Source organism: Arachis ipaensis, chromosome B9 (genome assembly GCF_059453495.1).
Source record: "Arachis ipaensis isolate K30076 ecotype BB chromosome B9, ASM5945349v1, whole genome shotgun sequence".
Classification (NCBI taxonomy): Eukaryota; Viridiplantae; Streptophyta; class Magnoliopsida; order Fabales; family Fabaceae; genus Arachis; species Arachis ipaensis.
The window spans coordinates 153,105,267-153,127,557 of record NC_142444.1 but is presented as its reverse complement, the minus strand read 5'-3'; the positions used below and the strand labels follow the sequence as shown (position 1 = coordinate 153,127,557).

The 22,291-nt window shown below is 33.4% G+C and overlaps 3 protein-coding genes across 4 annotated transcripts in view; 2 read left to right on the top strand and 1 right to left on the bottom strand.

Moving 5' to 3' along the window:
- The window catches only part of LOC107619403 (isoprene synthase, chloroplastic), a 97,392-nt gene that overhangs the window by 11,333 nt on the left and 63,768 nt on the right, over positions 1 to 22,291 (top strand). The window lies entirely within an intron of this gene.
- LOC107618095 (U3 containing 90S pre-ribosomal complex subunit) lies at positions 2,435 to 3,989 on the top strand. 2 transcript variants are annotated; one of them, XM_016320028.3, is made up of 5 exons: positions 2,435 to 3,100; positions 3,175 to 3,247; positions 3,319 to 3,368; positions 3,464 to 3,577; positions 3,689 to 3,989. In XM_016320028.3, the coding sequence occupies exons 1-5, from the start codon at positions 2,688 to 2,690 to the stop codon at positions 3,825 to 3,827; spliced, it is 789 nt and encodes a 262-aa protein (XP_016175514.1). In that variant the 5' UTR covers positions 2,435 to 2,687; the 3' UTR covers positions 3,828 to 3,989. The 2 variants fall into 2 exon arrangements, with proteins under 2 accessions (XP_016175514.1, XP_016175515.1); XM_016320029.3 differs by having other exon boundaries at positions 2,640 to 3,100; positions 3,729 to 3,989.
- LOC107618094 (prolyl 4-hydroxylase 1) lies at positions 4,574 to 9,336 on the bottom strand. Its single transcript, XM_016320027.3, has 12 exons — positions 9,046 to 9,336; positions 8,855 to 8,902; positions 8,612 to 8,680; positions 8,478 to 8,530; positions 8,097 to 8,162; positions 7,684 to 7,758; positions 7,205 to 7,279; positions 6,613 to 6,683; positions 6,475 to 6,526; positions 6,268 to 6,357; positions 5,495 to 5,587; positions 4,574 to 4,858 (listed from the first exon to the last, which is right to left on the bottom strand). The coding sequence occupies exons 1-12, from the start codon at positions 9,107 to 9,109 to the stop codon at positions 4,751 to 4,753; spliced, it is 864 nt and encodes a 287-aa protein (XP_016175513.1). The 5' UTR covers positions 9,110 to 9,336; the 3' UTR covers positions 4,574 to 4,750.

Here is a 22,291-nt window from a genome sequence, read left to right as displayed (position 1 = left end):
GGCTGTGGAGTCTTTTAGGACTACGAATTCAGATAGGATTGTCTTCTTCTGGCTGCTCGTTCCTATGGTGATGGGAAGTGTGATTGAGCCATCTGGTTTGAGGAAGTTGTCTCCGAGTCCCGTGACGCCGTGGCGGTGTGTTTGGAGGTTGTCGTTGTGGAGTCCGAGTTTATCGAAGGCTCCTCGAAAAAGGATGTTTGAGTCTGCCCCGGTGTCTACCAGTATCCTTCGTACGAGTCCTGTCCCGATTCTAGCTGAGATGACGAAAGGGGCGTCCTCGGCTGAGGTGCCGTGTTGGCAGTCCTCTGGTAAGAACGTTATCGTATTGTCGGCCGCGGAGATTGGGACTTGGTTCCTTACAGCCATTACCTTGAGGTCTTTCTTCATTGTTAGTTTTGACTTACTTGATACGTCCTTGCCTGTGATGACGTTTACTATGATGGTCGGATCTTCCTCTGGGCTTTCCCTGGGGGGTTGCTTTTGGGTTCTCGGGTTACGTCCTTCTCTCTCTGACGACCTGTCTCTCTCCGCGCGTCTCGGTTCTCTGATGATTTTGGCAAATTCTGTGAGTTTGCCGTCTCGTATGGCTTGTTCAAGGGCGTCTTTAAGGTCGAAACAATCTTGTGTTCTGTGACCGTAACCTCGGTGGTATTCGCAGTAGAGGGTTTTGTTGCCTCCTGTCCTTTCTTTGAGTTGTCGGGCTTTCGGAATGATGCCTCGATCTGCTATTTGGTGGTATATCTTGGTAATTAGTGCTGTCAGGGGCGTGTAATTAGAGAATTTGCCTATTCTCGGTGGTCGGCTAGTCGGCCTGGGGTGGTCCCGTTGATTCTCTTTGAGTGTTGGGTTTTGGTGAGAAGCCGAATTGCCGCGCTGGGTGTTGCCGTGCTGCCGCTTGTTGGCGACGACGACCTGGCTGACTTCTTCGTCGTTGATGTAGTCTTTGGCGACGTTCTGGATCTCATGCATGGTCCATACCGGTCTGGTGGTGAGGTGTTTGCGAAAATCTTCGTTCATTAGCCCATTGGTCAGGCAGAGGCTTGCGACGGAATCCGTGAGTCCGTCGACCGTTAGGCATTCGTCGTTGAAGCGGTCGAGGTATTTTCTTGTGGATTCTTCTTGTTTTTGCATGACCCTTAGTAAGCTGATGGGGTGTTTGGCTTTAGTGATCCTAGTAGTGAACTGGGCCATGAACTTTCGTGTAATATCGTGGAAGCTGGCTATGGATCCGTTCGGGAGGGCGTTGAACCATTTGATCGCTGGCCCGGCGAGGGTTATCGGGAAGGCTCTGCATCGGACCGCGTCGGCCGCTCCTTCTAGGTTCATTCTGGCCTCAAAAGCCGTTAGATGTTCTTGGGGATCCTTAGTTCCATCGTACTTCATATCGGTAGGTTTGTCGAAGCCTTTGGGAAGTTTTGCTCTTAGGATTCTTTCTGTGAAGGGTGTAGCTCCCATTATTATATGGTCATTTATCGTGCGTTTGGTGTTTCGGTCCCTCCGATCTTCGTCTGAGTAGTGTCGATAACTCGGATCTCGAGAAGCGCTGCGGTTATGTTTCTTGTTGTATCGCCGTTCTGGCGATTTCTCGTGTCTGTGATCGCGTGATGAGCTGCGACCGTCTCTTCTGTCGTGTCGTTGGGTTGGCGATCTACCGTGGCGAGATCTTGATCTGGAGGTTGCATGGCTTCCGTGCTCGTTGTTGTGTTTTCCTTTATTGGTTATCTTGCCTTCGAGTTCCTGAACCCGGAGGCAGAGATCCTGGATGATCTGCGCTATTTTGTCGCTGGCTTTCTCAGGATGTCGTCGGTCCGTGACGTCATGATCGTTCGCGTTTTGGACGGTACTCGCTATTCTCGCTTGGTTTGTGACTTCGCGGTGTTCGGGGGTTGGGTTAATCGGTTGAGAGTCATCCTGGCTTGAGGGGGTTTCCTCTAGGACGTCCCCCATCGGGCCCAGCTGGCGCAGGGTCCCCACAGACGGCGCCAATGTACGAGATGTCTCTGGTACGGTTTGAAGGATGGATCGGGGATCCGCGGGCAAGGCTGGAACCGGATTGCTTGACTGGAGCGATGGGGGGTGGTACCTGCAAAGACACTCCGACGCTCAAGTCAGAATGGATCTGAGAGGTATGAGGTATGAAGAATGAATGAATGAATACCTGGAGGGACCTGGGTCCTCTTATTTATAGGCGATGGTGAATATCTTATCTTATCTTATTTGGCTAAGATAAGAGAGATATTTGGGTTCGAAAGTTGGTTAGAGGCTTAGAAGGGCCGGTTTTTGGGCCTTCGGGTCGAAGCGGGTTGTCCTCGGGTAATCGGGTATGCGGGATCCGTGGGTCGGATCCGTAACAAAATCGATGCACATGAGTTTTCACTTTTAAATAATTGTTTACTTTTAATTTGAATAAAGTCATAACAAAGTGAAAAAAATAAATGGAGTAAGGTTATTTTAACTATTTTCTAAGATTTGCACAGTGCATAATCAAATCATGAAGTAGATGTAACTGCGTAGTATTGGGCTTAAGGAAAAGAGGAATAGATGTTGATATAAGCAGTAACGGGCTGGCCTGGGCTTAGAAACCCGAATATCATACAATGATTCCGATCCGACCCGGGCTAGATTGTTATTGTGCTTGTGGCCGTGTCCGTCGTTTGCAGAAGCTACTCAGAAGAAGGAAGTAAGGAATGGGGAGCGGGAAGGAGGCTACTCAGAATGAACAGCAACGAAAACGAAAACGAAAAGAAAAAGGAAAAGTAGAAGGAGTAAAGAGCAAGAAGAACTCAGCATCAGCATCAGCATCGGAGCAGCTGCGATTCTTTGTGGATGAGTTTCAGTCGGCGAAGGGTGTAAAGCTTTCTTCTCTGGAGCTGGATTCCCTCAAAGACTCTTCCATTTTGACGCTACCTCATTCCTCTGTTTCCGATTCCGATTCCGATTCCGATGTCAAAATCTTGGGGAATAATATAAAAGCAGCTTTCGGAGCATCATGGAAACAGGTCCTTTGTGAACCTGACCTTGTCCCCGGCAATGTCCTTCCCGGAAGCCCTGCAATCCTTATCGTAGCTTCATCTGCTTTAAGATCCCTTCATCTTTTAAGGTCACTGCTTTTTCCCTTACCTTTCATACTTTGAAATTCTTAAACCCTAAACCCTAAATTATTATTTTGCGCAGGGGTTTCCGCTCTTTCACAAAGGAATGCCATGCTGCAAAGTTGTTCTCAAAGCACATGAAACTAGAAGAACAGGTATGCTCCCTCGCTCCCTCCAACTCTCCAACCCTATTCGGTTGATGCTCACCTTTTTAAGGTTACTGCAGGTTTCAGTGTTGAATAACCGTGTTAACATTGCTAGTGGCACACCAAGCAGGTTGAACATCTGATTACTCTCCCTGACATTGTTTTACTTGTATTCACTGGTCAGTCATTGAGATGAATTGTGTATTGTTCTCCCTTCAATTTCAGGATAAAGAAGCTCATTGACACTGAGGCGTTAAGCCTTTCGCGGCTACAAGTGCTTCTTCTCGATATACATCCAGATGTAAAAGGCTACTCTCTGTTAACTCTTCCACAAGTCAGGTTTGGCTCTCATTTTTTGCTTTAATTATTCATCCTTGTCATCTGGTACATCACAAACCTTAATCTCTAGAAGCTAATGGATTTGTTCATGGCTTAATGTTACATGCGCAGAGATGAATTCTGGGACTTATTCAAGAACTATTTTTATCAGGGGATGATCCAGGGACATCTGCGTATCTGTCTCTATGGTCCACTCCAGTCGGCTGTCCGCTTAAAAGGAAAACCAGCACAACCTCTTCCCGATGAATAACATATCATCCCTCTCTACTTGTTTTTATTTTTTTTCTAAGTATCTTGGTGAAATTCCTATATCTCTAAATGACTTTCATGGGGTTTGATTAGATGACAGTCTACTGTTATTTTATTTTTAACACTTTAAAATGAAATTCAAGTTATATATCCTCACACCCAAGCATATTATATCGGCAAATGTTACCATGTCTCACTAGTTATACATGGCTCATTATTTGTACATTTACGCCTTGCCATGTTAAGGAATGTGATAGATGATGCACTTCCCGGTATTTTGTTAAACTATTGCTTAGTATTTGCATGTTAGTACTATAGAAATCAAACCATAGTCTTCTAAGCTTCATTTTAAGAGTCCTAATATAGAAATAGAGTGCTAGTGTTGAAAAAAAAATTAAAAAGTAAATGATGCTCGTATTGAAAATAAACATGACAAGATTAACGTGAAAATGAAAGAGGTTGAAATCAATGATGAGGAAACAGAATAATGTTGCTTGTCGTGTTCATTACTGATTACATCGAATTCTCACCGGAGTTCTATCTTAGCCTTCTTTAGGGATAACTAAGGTTGCGGTTGCTTTGATTTTTCATTTTTTAATATTTTTTATTTTTAGAATTTTATTAAAAAAAAAGGGAAAACAAAAGTAGAATTTTATTTTTTTTTCTTCACAAAATCCTAAAAACAGAAAATAGAAACCCAAAACAAATGTACCCTAAAAACTTCTAAAGTTGCAAAAGAGATAAAATCGCAGAGATAAATCATCCCTTTATTGATTAGATTTTAAACTATTGAATATCTATACTACGAACTATTATTTGTTATCACCATTTTCCCGAAGGACAAATATGATGGGTAAAGTCCCCGAGTTACAATTTGGGTTTTGTATTTGTGAGGGAGTTGATCATTCCGCTGCAGGAGATGAATTAATTGTGAGATGACTGCCTCATCCACTTTGTAGCTGACCACTTCTCTCCAGAGAGTACCTCACATCCTCCATGCACACTATCCGGATCTGACTTTCCATCTAGTCCCTGAGAATACAGCCGCACAGGAAATCAAGAAACAATTACAGCTCTGCATATTCGAAATTATGTACATTGACATTCTTTTCTGACAAGAGGTAGTGGGGAAGCCCTTTTGATGAAATGCCAGTGGCATGCTTACAAGTTACAACAAATATATTCACTTTGTTCATTTTTATCTGTCATTGTGAAAATTTTTCTGTAGTAGATAAAAGAAAAGGGACGAAAGTACATTGAACTACAAGAATAACAACAACAAAGCCTTGTCCCACTAAGTGGGGTCGGCATTGAACTACAAGAATGAGGAAAAATATTTAAAAAAAGACTCTCTAGATCTAAGAATGATTAATGTGTAGCCTTGAACAAATTCACATATTGTCTTACATGAGACAATGAGATATTTGGAAAATTTCATGTTCCAAATGTATTTGACAGGAACCATTTTTCATTTGTTGGGAGTTAGTTTAACAACACTTTAATCCCTCATGCTTAAAAGGAACATCCTAATAACATATTACTACTAGTAGTTCAGAGGAAGTTTAGACCAATGAACAACAGTTAAGAATTTAATAAAATAGCTTCTCTTATTTCAAAATTTTCATGAATGATTACTTCAACTAGCTAATTAAATAAAATCATACTAACCATACTCCAAAAGAGCACAGCATTTCCTTTGATTGCTTTCACAGATAGCCCTTTGACAGTTTTCCCACCACAGCTACATTCACCTGAACCAGCCTGAAATCCATGCAGTGCGCGTATTATGAATAGTAGCCTTCAGTACAGTCATAAAGATCAACTAGATTGAAATCTTAGCACACAGAATAGATAGTAAATACTAGAATATTAATATTAACATATTCCTCCACTTAAAGTTTAACATATAAGATTAACCAGAAAAAACAAAATGGTACATCTCCTGCATCAGCCTGTGTAAGGAACCCAATCAATTATGAACTGGTGCACTTAATTGTAATTAAGTGAACTTTAGGCTGGGTGAGTTTTGTAATTAATTCCAACTAGGCAAAGAAGAGAGAATATTGTAACTTGTTAGGGAAGAGCCATGTATAGGCTCTAATGGGAGGGATACTGATGGGTAAATCTCAGAATTTGGAGACGAATTAGAACTAGGAGAGTATGGCATCTCAAAGAGCTACAGGCAAGATATGGCCTCTTGAACTGCCATTCCCAATTACTATTTCTTGTCATCATCAGTGTGTTAATTCAAGACTTTTTTTTTTCTGTATGTTATTTCTAGTCCATTATCCTCCATGAATACCAGGTTCCTTAATCCTTACAGCCTGTCACCCAATTCTTGTTTTAGTTTCAGACCATTGATATGCTTCAGAAGTCAGAACTACAACTACAGCAGCTAATGGAATATGTTACATGACAAATTCAGAAAACAAGAAACTAACCATTGGGAAATATGTCTCTCCTCCCTCAACATTGTCACTTAAATACATAAGCATCGTAGCTATTCGCTGCCCACCACGCTTCAAGTTGAACTGCCTCAAAAATTAAGGCACGAGGATTGCAAATGGTTTAGTTTAAGAGACTTCGAGGTAATTCTCATGCTTACTAAAATAGATAAATAAAATATTAGAGAGAATAATATAACTTACAGCATCAGAAAAATAGTCATGATGGGGTTTGTAATATTGATTCTTCTCATACCTGTGCTGCTGCAGATGTTAGCCTTATACTAGCAGCACCATTCTCTATTCTTAAAAAATATTAACAAAAAAGGGACATCTCCTTACCTCAGAATTTGTATAAGCTCTCCATTTTCAATTGGTATTTGAGAATAGATGGAAATCCTTTTTTCAATTGCCTAATTGAGCAAGGTGAACATGCTTAGCAAAGTATACACAATCAATCCTCACCAATAAAATATGTTGTGTACCTCTTCTCCAGTTCTACATTTACTGGTTTTGGCCTTTGTTTAATTACGTTTTCTAATTTAAACTTCATTATGAGATTAGTAATTGTAGAATCTCAATTCTCAATTGCTAATGCTTGTAGGTTAAGTTTACATTTAACAGATGCAATGGTTCACATCTTTATTAGATGGTCAGATTTTATGAAAAAAGAGAGCTTCTTGACTGTGATGTAACAGAATCCTAGGCGTGAAACCTAAGGACCATAGGTGGGACACGATGTTTAAAAGACTGAGCAACTCACTAATAAGTAATAACCACTCAAAAAGTGTTCTAAGTGAACCAGCTGGTCTATGCTTGTGCGTATCAGACCAGGAAAACTGTTAAAATTTCATGGTTGAATCAGCTGGTGCAGTCGGTGGTTTAATGACAAAAGCAAGACGATTTGAGAAGGAAAATGATCTTCAAAACTTACATGAACCATGGGATATTTTCTCTCCTCAGGACTTAAAAACATACCAGAGCTTGTTCTGACATCACTCTTGATTCCCTGTGAAAGGTATTCACCATATTTCATGAAGAAATTAAATAAATATATTCCAAAATTCACAGTACAACATTATTCAATTATTAGATATTAGATATTTTGATCAAATGAGCAACAAACTAATACATGTTTAAATTTTTCTCATATGGATTTCCTTCTGTTTTAATCCATTTTATGTAGAGAAAAAAGCATCTGAATGTAGTTGTTTCCCTTCATGAAAGTTGATGTGAAAAGCGATTTGTATAACATCGGCTATACAGTTTCATGTCACATATTTGAGGATGATATAGCACCAGATATATAAAACCATTTTTAAAAAAAAAAAATCGAATAGAACCACAAGCATCCAGGTTCTGTTATCAGGAACCCAGTGAGCCCAACCCAGAAGAAATCAACTCTCAATGTACCTTTCCTGTTTTTGTATCCACCACTGTTGAAATATGCAGGCGAGGAAGTGCTACACCCCTGAGATAATCACATTCCTGTAAATATAAAATTATTTAAATTCAGACACGTCTAAACATCAACCGAAAAGGGCTTCACTCAGCAGCTGGATTTTTTAAAAGTACCATCAAATGCCCAAGATTAGTATATAGCTATAGATCCTTTTCTGTTGGGATAGGAAGATCTTATCTGTGGCTAAATAGCAAGTCCTACTTCACGCTAGCAGGCTGGCATCTAATGAGGAAACTTTAACCCTCAAATAGATGTCTGAAACTTTAAATTGACTCCTTAGTCTAATCTGTATAATATCCTAATAATCCTAGTCAATGATACAGTGATAACAGGTTTCACTCTAAATTTCTTACAAATCTCATACCTCCATGCTTAGGAAGTTGTGCAGCAAAATAATTCTTGGAGACCAGCTAAGCACTTCAGGTTTGACCTGCATCAAGAATTGACGATCATACAAACATAATTATCTATAAGCATGCAAGTCAAGTCTCTGCTCTCCCAATCAAAAGAAGGATACTAAATAGCAAACAGATACTATCAAAAAGAAAGAATAAGATAGTTAAAAGCTAAGTAAACAGAGACAATGCTCAGATAAATACGCTCGTTAAAGGCTCGAATAAAGAGGACCAGCATCAAGGCTCGAATAAAGAATAAGATAGTTAGACATTCCTAATACTTGCATACGCTGATATAATATATCATACATCATAAAAGGGATCAAGCACTCAGAATGCAACAGACATACATAACCAAGTCGTAAGATCTCTGCTTCTTTGTCGTTGCCCCAATGTGGAAGACCTGAACATGTGAATGCAAAAATAAATGAATAATTGAGGGGGAAAAGAATAGACAATGAACAGGGATAAAAGTAAACAAGACCTCTGGGCAATTGAAGATGACTATCGGTGTCAAAGCCACGCAATCTTCTAAATGGAATACCCTGAGTGCCTATAGTCATCAGGTTAGACTAACACTAACAAACAACACTACAACAATGCATAGCATATATAATAACAATAACAATAACAATCAAACACACATATGAAATTGTAATCATAATCGTAATCATGACTAAAATTAAAGCGATTTCACAGAAGAACACTAAAGAACGCAAGATTATACCATATGAATCTTCCAATTTCCGAATGAACGCCAACTGAGAAAGAGCACCTGAAATTTCCAGTACAGAAAAGAACATGAATGAGATGGAAATGGAAGCAGCTGAATTCTGTAAGAAGGTGAAAATGGAATCACCAAACGAAAGAAAAAGTAGCACAAGAAGAAGATCACAGCACATGCTCGCATCTTATTACCTATAATCATTCCGATGGTGACAAATGTGAGAAGTCCGAAAACGATCTTCATCGAGGAAGCCATGGATTTGACGAGGGACGAAGAAAGAAGCACGACTTGGAAGCTGAGAAGAAGAATCAGAATCCAGTTTCGTCGCTGTTGCTACGTTTTGAATAAACAGCGACCAAACCGCTATCAACTCCCCTTGCTTTCTTGTTGAAACTTGAAACTGGGAACTCGCCTCCGAGCTTCTCTCTCTTTTCTTTTTCTTTTCTTTTAATTTAATTTTTTATTTTTGACTTGACTTCACTACAGTACACTACGACTACGTATCATAAATAAAATGAAAAACAGTTTTAAAATATATATAAATAAAAAAATTTACTAATATTTGTCTTAAAAACATATTTTAAAAATATTTTAAAAAATATTTTACTAAAAATTATAAAAAATAAAAAATTACATTTTAATATATTAAATATATTAAAATTAAAACTTTTTATTATTATACTATTAAAATTTATTTTTTAGTATAATTAAATTTATGAATAAAATACAATTTAACTAAAATTATTATAAAAAATATTTTTTTCATCAAATTTACATCATAATTCATTAAATATTTTTTACTAATTAATTATTGAGTAAATACATCATGTTCAAATTAAAATATTAAAAGCCCCAAGAAGGACAAACAATTGTTACAAGGAAGAATCTAATGTTTGTGACTTCAAAAGTCAAACAGAGTTTCCTCGTTGTTTAATTACATATTTCTGTTTGTAGAAAGAAATTTAAAATGAAAGATTACAGGGATATTTCTTTAGATTTTTTTCTGTTTCTTTTTAATTACATATTATACTTGTCATCATCCGTATTTAAATACTACCATCTCTAAACTTTTCTATAAATCCACTAATTACTGCTGATTAATTCCATACAAACTTAGAACCAATCAGTGTGCCTTGGCATTCCAGTGATGATGGGTAGAAAAAAACAAAAAGATATACACAAATACATAAATAAACATAGGTATAACATTATACAATTTATTTTATTTTATTTAGTAAATAATATATAATATAATACACAAATTATAATTATATTAAAATATTAATATTATTCTTCTTTTTCCATCGTCAACATTACAGTAATACCATATTTACTATTCCCACTTTAATTTATTATTATTTTTTTTAAGATTGGCGCTATCACTGCTAATATTTTCAACAATTTAAATATAAATTATTATAAAAAAAAAGAAAAAAAAAATAGTTATAAAATAGACTATGTCTTTTTTAAAGAAATGATGGTGGTAATGTCTTCTTTTCTAAGGAGAGACTAAATTTACAAGAAGATGAAATAGAAAATACCGTGAGTGAATGACTTAGATACGGGAGAAGGAGGGAGAGAGAGAGTTGTTGTCATGGGAAATCAGCAAAAGACAGCATATTGGTGAGAGAGAAAGAGAAAAAGAAACGGTTGGAAGAAGGAGGGTACATTTGGAGAATTTACAAAACATTAAAGGTAAAAATGAATAAAAAAATTGTGTCTAACATAAAAAATTTGTGTCTCAACTTAATACAAAATATACATGGGTCCATCTAGCGTACAGATATAGTTTGGTACATATTTACCGATTTTTGTTTTTATTTAATTGTTTATTGATTTAAAAGCGTGTCATTAAAAGTGTTGCTTAAAGAAAAAGTGTTACCCTTAATCGTTAACTTGGCTCTGATATCAAATTTTATTTTTAAAAATTTTACCATTTCTACTATTACCAGTATTTATAATTCTGATTTCATTTTTATTTTATTTTTAAAAATTTTACCATTTCTACTATTACCATTATTTATAATTCTGATTTCATTTTTATAGTTTTTAAATCTTGTTTTAGTTTATAATATTCTTTTTTGCATAGATTATTGTATATAAAGTCTTTTATCTGTTTGTCTTTTTCTTTAATATAATTTCTCAAATCTTCAAAACTTCTTTTATTTCTACACTTTCTGTTGTTTCTAAATATCTTTTTAATTTTTCAACTTCATTCTCCATTTTTTCTTTCAACAGCTTTAATTCTTTTAAATCATAATATGGTTTTCGAGGCATTTATAAATTTTTTAAGTTTAACTCCAACTTATTTATATTTATTCTTATTTCTATCCTTTTTATTATAAGGTCATCAATTTTGATCTGAAAATTATTTAATTCCCTTTTATACTCCTTTATTTTACTTTTTAATTTTTTCGTCCTTTTTCTTTTTATTTTATTTTCTGGTCTTTCAATCTTTATATGCTTCATTATTTATTTTAGAATTTCTGCAAATTCTATCATCGCTTCATCACTATTTTCTAGAGATTCCATTAATTTTTCTAGCTCTTCAACTTCTCTTTTTAACTTGTCATAGACTATTTTTAGAGCTTCAAATGCTCTTTGATTTATTTCAGAAAACTGCAAATAATTCAAACGATTTTCTCTTTTAAAGAGCTCTTGTTTCTTATCTTGATAAGTTACATATATTTCTTCTTTATTTATTGTCATAATTTAGTATTTAGGGTTTCATTTAATTTTTCGACCTTTTTTGTTAATTCTTTTATTTCAGAATTTTCTTCTTTAATCTTTAACGTAGATAAACTTAAAGGGCTATTAATTTTAGATTCTCTTATTTGAAAATTTGATGAAACCAATTTTCCTGATGGTTCTTTTAATAATAGGACTGAGTTTTCAATAGCTTTATATTTTGGTATTTCTGTTTTTACAATTTTCTGAAATAATTCATCGACATAAATTCTTTCTCTGTTTTTAAATATTATACTATGATGGCTATTTGTTAAAGCATAATTTATTGCATATGTAATTGAAAATGGTTCATCATCTTGTTCCATTAGTTCTTTCTATGAAATTTATAAGCCAAACTTATAGATCTTCCAAGATTTTCAGTTGATAAAGGTATAGCATATCCAAGATGGGCATTAAATTTAACATTTACGTTTGCCAAATTTCCATGAACAATTCCAATTATTTGATCTATTGGGTCATCAGTAATTCTTTTGTCACAGATTGCTAAACTTATTGGCGAATTAATTCCTTTCATATATGTAGATTTGATTAAGACTTGTATGGTACTAATATGAATCCATCCAATTTTAGATCTTTTTTGTTGATCCTTAATTTTCTCAATCTGTTTACTCAATTCTTCATCATTTATCAAAGCTATTTCAAGTTCTCCATTGGCAGATTTTATTTTTATAGGGGCTTCAAGTTGAATTTTTCCATATAGTATATTATATTTTTTCTATTAAAAACTTCTTTTAAAAGACTTTGTTTATTAAAATTTTCATTTGATTTGAGATTTAGTTCTGTTTTTAGAACAGCCTGTTTTTCATTATCTAATAAAGCAGTTAATCTATAATAATCAGATTCTTCTGTTAATTCTAAACTTTCTAAATAATTCATAATTAAAAGACTAGGATGAAGATGTACCTTTCTGGAGAAAAACTTTCTTTATTTAGTATATTTTACATAAGGGATTTTTATCTCCAGAGGGGAGATTATAGATACTAACTCCAGAGGGGAGTTTAGAGCTATTTTTCCCTAAGGGAATTCTTCTTCAGACTATAGAATCGCCTTGGCAGCTTCCTCCTTGCTCTCCTAGCATATAAGTACTCTTAGCCTCCTGCTTTCTATTGTCTGATGCCTTCTACAATTGCCTAAGCAATCTATTTATAATGGTTGGGTCTGATGGACAATTCTCATCCTTACCCTTCTTATGACGTAATTGCTTACGTCATTGTTTATTATCTTGTACCAGCTACATTGTTGGTGCCTTATGACCTAAGCGCTTACGTCACTATGCAATAATGTTGAGAGATGCTTCAGATGCACTGTCCTCCTCTTTTTTTCATGTGACCCTCAGATGCATTGTCTCCTTCCTTCATCATGTGAGTTGATTCCGTTTCATTATTGCTTTCTTCAGATATCTCTGAGGCACATAGCTGGCACTTGTGGTCTTCTCTGTCTTTTATCAAATAGCAGAGATTCCTCTTTATCCCTTCAGGGAGCTTTTCTAAAAGTCCAGATAAGTTATAGAATGCTGATTCAAATTCCACCAAAAGTCTCATCTCTCTTTCCTCAATTTCATTTCTTTTACTGGACACAAGCAGAGTATTTCTACTTTTATAATTAATCCTTGTGTGAGATTCCTTCGTTATTTTTTGAGTTCTTTCAAAGACCCTTGCTAATGTGCTGGCTAGCCTTCCTTCATGGCTGTAAATTGTTAAATCTTGAATCTGATCAATTGGTTGAAAATTTTCTGGGAAGACGGACATGAATATTACTTGGTGTGCTGGAACCAAGCATTCTTCTTCTTCATTAAAAATAGGTTGACTGTTTGTAAATTTTAGGGATATATCCCTTGGATTTACATTGTCAATCATATTTTTAAATCTCTTTACTGCATCAACGAATCCTGCAGGAAACTCACTAATAATTTTTAGATCATTAAAAATTAAAATTGTATCAATTAATCCATACTGGAAAAACTGATAGGTGTCAGATGGGGAAGCATCTGGAAATATAACCAGCTTTGTTAGCTGTTCTTTGGCAATAGGATAATATCCCAAAATTGCCCTTTTTTCTTCAGTCCAATTCAGGACTATGTTAAGGGTTTCTCTGAGATTAGATCTACAGACCCATTTCTTTTCCTTGATTTCAGCCCTTGTAGGAATGTTTCTTATTATCCCTGTTCTCTGGGTTTGAATTGGAGCTTTATCTGCTCTTTTTAGGGTTTGCTCTGGATGGAGAGATTCATATTCCCTGAAGGATTCTTTTGCCTCTTCCAGTGTTAGAAATCCTCCTTTATGAATTATCCTTAATTGATGTGTGAATGGTGCTGCTTTTTTCCAGGCATCATATACTCCCTTCATGGGGCCATTATAAATTACATAATATTTTTTATCTTGGGTGGATTTTTTAATGATTTCAGCAATTGTTTTATTTTCTGAAATTTTTTCTTCACCTGATTTGTCCACCATGCTTAGCTGGCTGAACTCTGATGGTTTTGCTTGTTGTGTTGATTTCATTGCTTCAATGGCCTTCTTGAGAGATTGGATCTGTGTCCTTATTTGCTGACAATGCTTGCATTTTTCGAGTTCTTGCTCATATTTTTGAATTTCTTGATCTATTGCGTTGTAGACGAACTCCATTCTCTTGTTAATGTATCTGCAATAACATTTTTGTCACCCTTAATATATTCAATTTTTATTGGATATTGTAACAAAAATAATTGCCATCTTACCAATCGTCCATGATTATAATCAACTTTTAAATTATATCGTATGAAACCTGTTAGGTAACTTGAATCTGTCCTTAATGTAAATTCTCTGGGTAGTAAATCAATTTTCCATTTCTTAAGAGATTTAATTGCTGCTAGAGTTTCCTTTTCATGAGTAGTATATCTCTGTTCTGTTGGAGTAAAAGTCCCTGAAATATACCTGCAAAGTAATTTCTTTGGGGAATATTTAGAATCTAGTGATTCTTTTTCTTGTTCTAAACTTTTTATAGCTTTCTTAGCTTTTAGACATCCTGACCAGGTTATGTCTGAAGCATCTGTTTCTACTATTAAGTAGTCATTTTCTTCTGGAATATAAAGTTCTGAAAGTTTTTCACATAATTCTTTAATTCTTTGAATTTGTATACTATCTTTTTCATCCCATTTCCATTCTTTTTTAGTACTTATTTTTGGAAATAAACTTTTAGTGTATTCTGTTATATTTTTTAAAAATCCTTGATCAGAAATATAATTTATACACCCTAAAAATCTTTGTAATTGTTTTCTGTCTTCTATTTTATTAGGAAATAAATTTACCTTTTCTAGAACATTTGGTTGAAGTTTTAGCTTTCCTTGAGTGGATAGAATTAATCCAAGAAACTCTATTTCTTGTTTTGCTATTCTTGCTTTCTTTTTACTAAGAACTAATCCTTTTTCTTTACATCTTTCTAAAACTATTAATAATTTTTGAAGATGATCTTCTTTATCCTGTTTTGTAAAAATTAGTATATCATCAATGTATACTAAAACAAATTCATTTAACTCTTTTAGATTTTCTTCCATAAATCTTTGATAAATACCTGGGGTTTGTTTTAATCTGAATGGTAATACATTCCATTCATAGAGCAACACACTTGTTGATTCTTTTGTTGGGCAAGTAAAAGCATTTAATTTCTTTGTTTCTTCGTCTAAACGAAGTTGCCAATATCCTGATTTTGCATCAAGAGATGAAAACTAAGTTGCTCCTTTGATTTTTTCTAAAATAGAATCTTTTCTTGGAAGTTTATGAGCATCACCAATAGTTGCTTCATTCATCTTCTTATAGTTAATAACCATTCTTCGTTTTCCCCTTTTAATTTCATTATTGTTTTCGACATAAAAGGCTGGAGCCGCATGAAGACTTTTACTTAATCTTATAATTCTTTTTTCCAAAAGATCTCTACATTCTAATGAGAACTCTTCTCTATCTCTTGCGGAATAAGGAATTTTATTTGGAACATTTATCTCTTTTGTAGGATCTTTTAATTTAATGCTTACTAATTCGTTATTTGTATTTTTAATATCTAAAGAATTTTCAACACAAATTTCATCCAAAAGTTCTTCTATCTTTATTTCAAGATTATTTTTTGGAATATTTATCTGAAAGTATAAATTTAAATAACATGTCTCTAATATAGAAAATATTTTAAATTTTAAGATCTTATCTATAGTAGTAGTTGGTATTTTTATACGTTTTGATTTTTGATTTATTGAAGAATCGTGTGGAGCTTTTAAAACTATATATGTTAATTCTTGAATGAATGGATGATATAGTTTTAAAAAGTTATTTCCTATGATAAAATCCATTCCGGAATCTAACATATATATAGATGGAACAATGAACCTATAATTTTGAATGAAAATTTCAGCCATCTCTGCTTTTTGGTCAATTTTATGTATTGACTTGTCAGCTATTCTAACTCTTAATGGTTTCTTTAATTTTTTCCAATCAAGTTTTATATTTGAACTAGCAAAGCATTGTGTTGCTCCAGAATCTATAAAAGCGTTTATAAACTTTTCTGTTATTTTTATAGTAATAAATGTGGCATTATTACTTAGTCTCTGAGTCTGTTTCTGAGACATATTCAAAAATGTAGTCTAAGTTATCATCAGATTTCTCTAAAGGTTCCATGAAACAAGACTTAGCAATTTCTATTTGTTTAGTAAGATCTTTTTTATCCTTCTTTTTCGGACATTCATTTGCATAGTGTCCTTCTTCTTGGTAATACCAACACTTACAATTTTCTTTTTTATTCGGGCAATAGTCACTTTTTTGTCTTTTGTTTTTATTGTTATTTCTTTTTCTAAAATACCTCTTTTTTCTCCAGTTTAGATAGTATTTTCTTTTTCTAAATTGATATTTTCTTTTTCTTTGAAAATTTTTATTAAGACCATATTTTTGAGGTATCTCTTCATTATCCTGACAGCAAATTCTAATTATATTTGCAAATCTTTTTTAAGTTGCTTCTTGCATACAACGTTCTTTTATTTCCTCTCTTATTGCAGAGGTTGCTCCACCAAAATTATTTTCAATTGTCCCTCTATTTATTTCTCTTATAAATCTTCCCATTATAAATTCATTAGCAGGATATGGAAGTTTTGTTATATACATACTAAAATAATAATTTTTATCTTCTTCTTTTAATTTGTAATAATGTATTCTATATTCACATATATAAGATTCCACATTACATAAATCATATATCTGAATATTAGCTAAATAGTTTTTTGCTTCTTGATATTCTTTATTATAGATTTCTTGTCTATGATCTATAATATTTTTTCCAAAAAATTCTTTATATAGAATCATCATTATATATAATATCTTATCATAAGCTGTTGTTTTTGTTGCTAATTCTTCTATTATTTGGTTTTCTATTGATGTCATATAATCTCTTATAGTTCCTTTAGTATGAAACCCTATGTAATTCCAAATGTCTCTTCCGGACAATTCACTAAGTTTTGGATTAGTGAAGGCTTCTAATAAGAAAGAATTCAACCAGTTTTCGAAAATTTCTTTTTCATTCTTTTTACAGTCTAAATCGAGCATTCTTTCTCCTTCCATTTTCTGGATTTTAGGAACATATTTTGATGGTATTTTTGTATATTTTGAATCTTTATTTATAAACCCTTTTTTAAAAGCATAATTATCAAAACCTGTTTCCCATTTAAATTGAGATTGATTATCCTTAGATGTTCCAGCTTCATTTTTTACTTGTATTGGAATTGCTGGTTTTTCGTCACTTGAATAATCTAGGATGTGTTCTTCATTTTCTATATTTTCAGAATTTATTAATTCTTCTTCTATTTGAAATCCCTGTTCCATAATATTATTTTCTTGAGCCATTTTTAATTGTTTAAAAAGCATTGTAACTTCTTCTAATTTTTCTTCAATATTCATAATTTTAGTGGTGGTTTTCTTTTAAATCTGTTATGTTGATTATATTTTGAAAATTTTCTTCTTTGGGATTCTCTTTTTCCTTATTTTTTTGAAATTTTATGGATACTAATATTTCTTCAAGCATATCTACTATAGAATTTAATTGTGGGTTAAAAGTATGATAAAGATGTGGGGAATCATTTTCATGGTAACATTTTTTAGAAATTCCGTGTGAAAAATAAGTTTTTTCAGGTTTTTGAAATCCTTCGATAAAACTTATAGTAAAATAAAGATTTTGAGAAAAATCATTTTGTATTGATTTTAAGAATTTGATGTCATTACAGTTAACATTAGTTAAAATCATTAATTTTTGATCTATTAATTTTGATAACTTAATTATTTCTTCTCTTAAATCTTCTAATTTACTTTTTTCCATTAAGTGACGCTTTTCTTTGTGAAGAGCTACGATTTTAAATGAAAAGTGTGACTTTAGAAAGTGTGGTTTAAGTAAGAAAATCTTTAAATCTGTATGGCTTTTGCTCTGTACCCTATAATTCACTTAACATTTATTATGTGTAATTGTGTACGCCGTATTTTTTAAAAAAATTGCGTCTCTTTAATTAAATAATAAATGTATACCAGTCTATGTATTAGATAGACATATCTATTAACTAAATATACTGTGTTGTTGAATAGTGACATTTGATAATAACTCAATGTAACCGTGAAGATATGTAAGTTTAGGATAATTATGAAAATTTAAGAGTTAATTAAGAAAGAGAGTTTAAGTAAAATGTTTAAAATTTAGGAGGAGGGAAGTGTAATGTTTAAACCTAGAAGAAACTAGAAAGTAAATATAATTAAGAGACTTGCTATATATACAAGTCTATGCAAGTCACTACAAACCCAACAAAAATAACTCTTAATTTAAAGAGCGTGTAAATGCGCACTTTTTTAACTTTAAATAACGTGAAATCAAAAATTATTTTTCTTCAACGTTTGTATTTCACATTCTTCCTCTTCCTTCTTCTCCTTCTTTTTTGCATTCTTCTTCATTTTTTTCGCATTCCTTCTTTTTCTTCGCATTTTTATCCTCATCATGATTCTTTTTATTGTTGTTATTGTTGCTGCATGTTTTTCCTCCTCATCTTTGTATTGATTTTATAACATTATGTATTTTTTTTTTTGTTTGATTTTTTTCCGAAAAAGAATTATAAGAAAACGAAATAAGAAGAGGAAGAAGAAGCAGTAGAAGATGAAGAGGAGGAAGAGGAAGAGTTTTGAATTATGCAGAAACTATTAGAATAAAAATACACTCAAATATCTTTGTGTTACACCCAAATTTACTGCAAATACAGAAAAATATTTTTTCTAATGCTACATTTTTTTCTTCTTCTTTTTTTCCTTATTTCTTTCTTTCTTTTAGTTAAATGAATGTAAGTTCATCCTCTTCCAAGTAATTTTGCAACATTATGTATTTCTTCTTCTTCTTTGTTTGATTTTTTTTATTTTTATTATTGTTAAGAGAGTAAAACAAGAAGAAACTTGAGAAGGTAAAACAAAAAGAAAAAGATGAATAAGAAAAAAAGAAGAAGAAGACGGTGATGATGATTAAAAAAAAAGAAGCAGTAGAAGATGATGATGAGAAAGAGGAAGAGTTTTGAATTATGCATAACTTATAAGAATAAAAATATACCCAAATATCTTCATGTTACACCCAAATTTGCTGCAAATACAGAAAAATGTTTCTTTTATTTAATGTTACATTTTTTTCTTCTTCTTTTTGTCCTTATTTCTTTCTTTTTTTCTTTTAGTTAAATGAATGTAAGTCCATCCTCTTCTAAATAATTTTGTAGCATTATGTGTTTTTCTTTTTTTTTGTTTAATTTTTTTATTTTTATTCTTGTTAAGAGAGTAAAACAAGAAGAAACTTGAAAAGATAAAACAAAAAGAAAAAAATGAATAAGAAAAAAAAGAAGAAGATGGTGATGATGATAAAAAAAAAAAAGAAGAAGCATTAGAAGATGAGGAGGAGGAAGATGAAGAGTTTTGAATTATGCAGAACTTATCAGAATAAAAATACACTCAAAATTTTTAAAATACACCAAAATATCTTCGTGTTACACCAAAATATCTCCGTGTTACACCCAAATTTACTGCAAATACTAAAAAATATTTTCTCTAATACTACATTTTTTCTTTTGAATTAAACCACACCTTAACTACTTGATTGGATTCAAAATAATAAAAGGAGAAGAAATTCTAATAAAAAAGGAGGAGGAGGAGGTGGTGGTGTTGATGACGACAATAACGAAGAAGAAAAAGAAGAAGAAGAAGAACGTGCAGTAACGGCACGAAGCGCGTAAATATAAATGATTTGTAAAGACTTATATAGGAAAAATGCTTGTATGTAGAGAATAATTCCAAAATTAATACTTTGAAAGGACTTCGAACGAGCCCTTTAAACAAATAATAAACCGTAGTATTAAAGGTAGTACATTTTGTGATTTATAATCATTAATTAGTTATCATTAATATTTTTATGGTGTAAAATTATATTTAATGGTATAAAATTACATACTCTTTTTTTAATAGTTAAATGCTGACTAAATTTTAATAAAATTATTAGTTCCTAAAACTTTTTCAATAATAAATATTGAGTAAACTATTCTGTATTTTATTATTTTTTCAGATTAAAAACTTTCATATATAGAAAATCAAATGACACTTACATTTGAGAAAAAGTATAAGATAAATAGTTTTTATGATAAACTATAAATTGATAGGAGATATAATATTTGACTATAAAAAATCTTAATAAGTAAAAACAAATATATAATTGAATATTTGTTGTTTGTAAATTTATACAGATATATTACACTATAGTAGAATATCCTTTTTTTTTTTTTGAATATTTTTTTTAGTTGAGTTTTTTTGAATACATTTAAATACTAGACAAATTTGCAAAAAATTTTATTAACAACACAACCCAATTACACATTCAAACAAATCTAATCAAGCAGACCCAAACTCAACAAAAATCACTTTCAGCGTACATACACGCGTTTCAATAACGCTTCTTTGTCTTTATTTTCGTCTTCGTCTTCGCATTCTTCCTTCCGTTTTCGCATTCCTTCTTCTTCTTCTTTGCGTTCTTCCTTCTTCTTCTTTTTTGCGTTCCTTCTTCTTCTTCGCGTGTTTTCTCTCAATCGTCATTCTTTTATTATTGTTGTTGTTGCTACATTTTTTCTTTTCCTCCTATTAATTGAGGTTTATTTGGATTCAGAAATGAACTGAATTTGGTATTTGGTTTAGATTTGATGAATACCTAACAGTAGTATCAAGTGAACCTAACTCAATTCACAAATGAGTCGAATTGGGTTCAGATTTGAATAAAAAAGTTTTAAACATTCAATCAGTAAAAAAAAAAAACACATTTCAATTCATTTCTGCATACAAATGAACTTAATTAAACCAAGAGATGAACCGAATTTTTTAAGGAATAACAGATTTGGTGAATACTTAAAAGTAGCATCAAGCGAACCTAACTCAATTCACAAATGAACTGAATTCGGTTCAGATTTGAACAAAAAGTGATAAATATTCAATCAGTAAGAAAAGTACATTTCAATTTATTTCTACAAGCAAATGAACTCAATTAAACTAAGAGATGAACTGAATTTCTTAAGAAATAACAGATTTAGTGAATACTTAAGAGTAGTATCAAGTGAACCTAACTTAATTCACAAATGAACAAAATTCAGTTCAGATTTGAATAAAATGTGATAAACATTCAATCAATAAGAAAAACACATTTCAATTTATTTTTGCATGCAAATGAACTCAATTAAACTAAGAGATGAACCGAATTTCTTAAAAAATAACAGATTTGGTGAATACTTAAAAGTAGTATCAAGTGAACCTAACTCAATTCACAAATGAACCGAATTCGATTCAGATTGAACAAACAGTTAAAAAATTATTTAAAAAATAAAAGAATAAATGACCATTTGTACCCATGAGAGATGAAAACGCTGACATTTGTACCCATGAAAGTTCGAAACTAATCTTGTACCCATGATAGATGCTGTCCTTGTGACAAAAGTGCCCTGCCTTGGATCTGAGTTTGGTTCGTGGGTTTCCGAACCTACGTGGCACTCCCACCCCCCAAAGCCATATCTGAGCCAACCATTCACCATCATCATCTTCATCTTCTTCACCATCATCCCCATCCATCACTGTCTCTTCCCAGCCACCATAACCTCCATCACCATCACCTCAGCACCGCCACAGCCACCTCCCTTCACCACAACTTCCGGCGACAAAAATACATGACATACACACTAACAGAGGAAATAAGAGAGCAGAGAAACGAGAGATTCAGAGAGTGAGGAGAGAGCACGAGAAGAGATCCGAGAGAGGGAGGGTATCGCGCCGTCACCAGCCACCGTCGCGCACCACCACCGCCGTCAAGACGCCGAGCCACCACGCAAGAAGAGGGAGACATTGTCGCTGTTGCCAACGTCGAGGGAGAGAGCACGCGTCGCGAACCAGAGACGCCGCAAGGGGAAGAGGAGCCGTCGTGCTCCGCCACTGTCCAGCCACCATCGAGCTAGGGCTGCCATCGCGCCTCACTATGTGTCACTGTCGAGCTTCGAAGAGGGAGAGAAAGTGCGCGAAGATGAGAGAGAGAAGGAAAGCCGATCCTGTCACCACCGCCACACCTAGTCGCCGTCATCATCACGGGAGCTCGTTGCCGTCACTAGCGGGAGTCGCCGCCGCTGTCGCCGAAACCGCTGTC

What these genes read in the sequence shown, in the direction of transcription:
- LOC107618095 (XM_016320028.3), top strand. Translation starts at nt 2,688, where the DNA reads ATGGGGAGCGGGAAGGAGGCTACTCAGAATGAACAGCAACGAAAACGA. An exon ending in ACATGAAACTAGAAGAACAG is followed by an intron (nt 3,248 to 3,318) that starts GTATGCTCCCTC and finishes AGGTTACTGCAG; the next exon opens with GTTTCAGTGTTGAATAACCG. An exon ending in GCTAGTGGCACACCAAGCAG is followed by an intron (nt 3,369 to 3,463) that starts GTTGAACATCTG and finishes CTTCAATTTCAG; the next exon opens with GATAAAGAAGCTCATTGACA.
- LOC107618094 (XM_016320027.3), bottom strand. Translation starts at nt 9,109, where the DNA reads ATGGCTTCCTCGATGAAGATCGTTTTCGGACTTCTCACATTTGTCACC. An exon ending in CACCATCGGAATGATTATAG is followed by an intron (nt 8,903 to 9,045) that starts GTAATAAGATGC and finishes TGGAAATTTCAG; the next exon opens with GTGCTCTTTCTCAGTTGGCG. An exon ending in GAAATTGGAAGATTCATATG is followed by an intron (nt 8,681 to 8,854) that starts GTATAATCTTGC and finishes TGATGACTATAG; the next exon opens with GCACTCAGGGTATTCCATTT.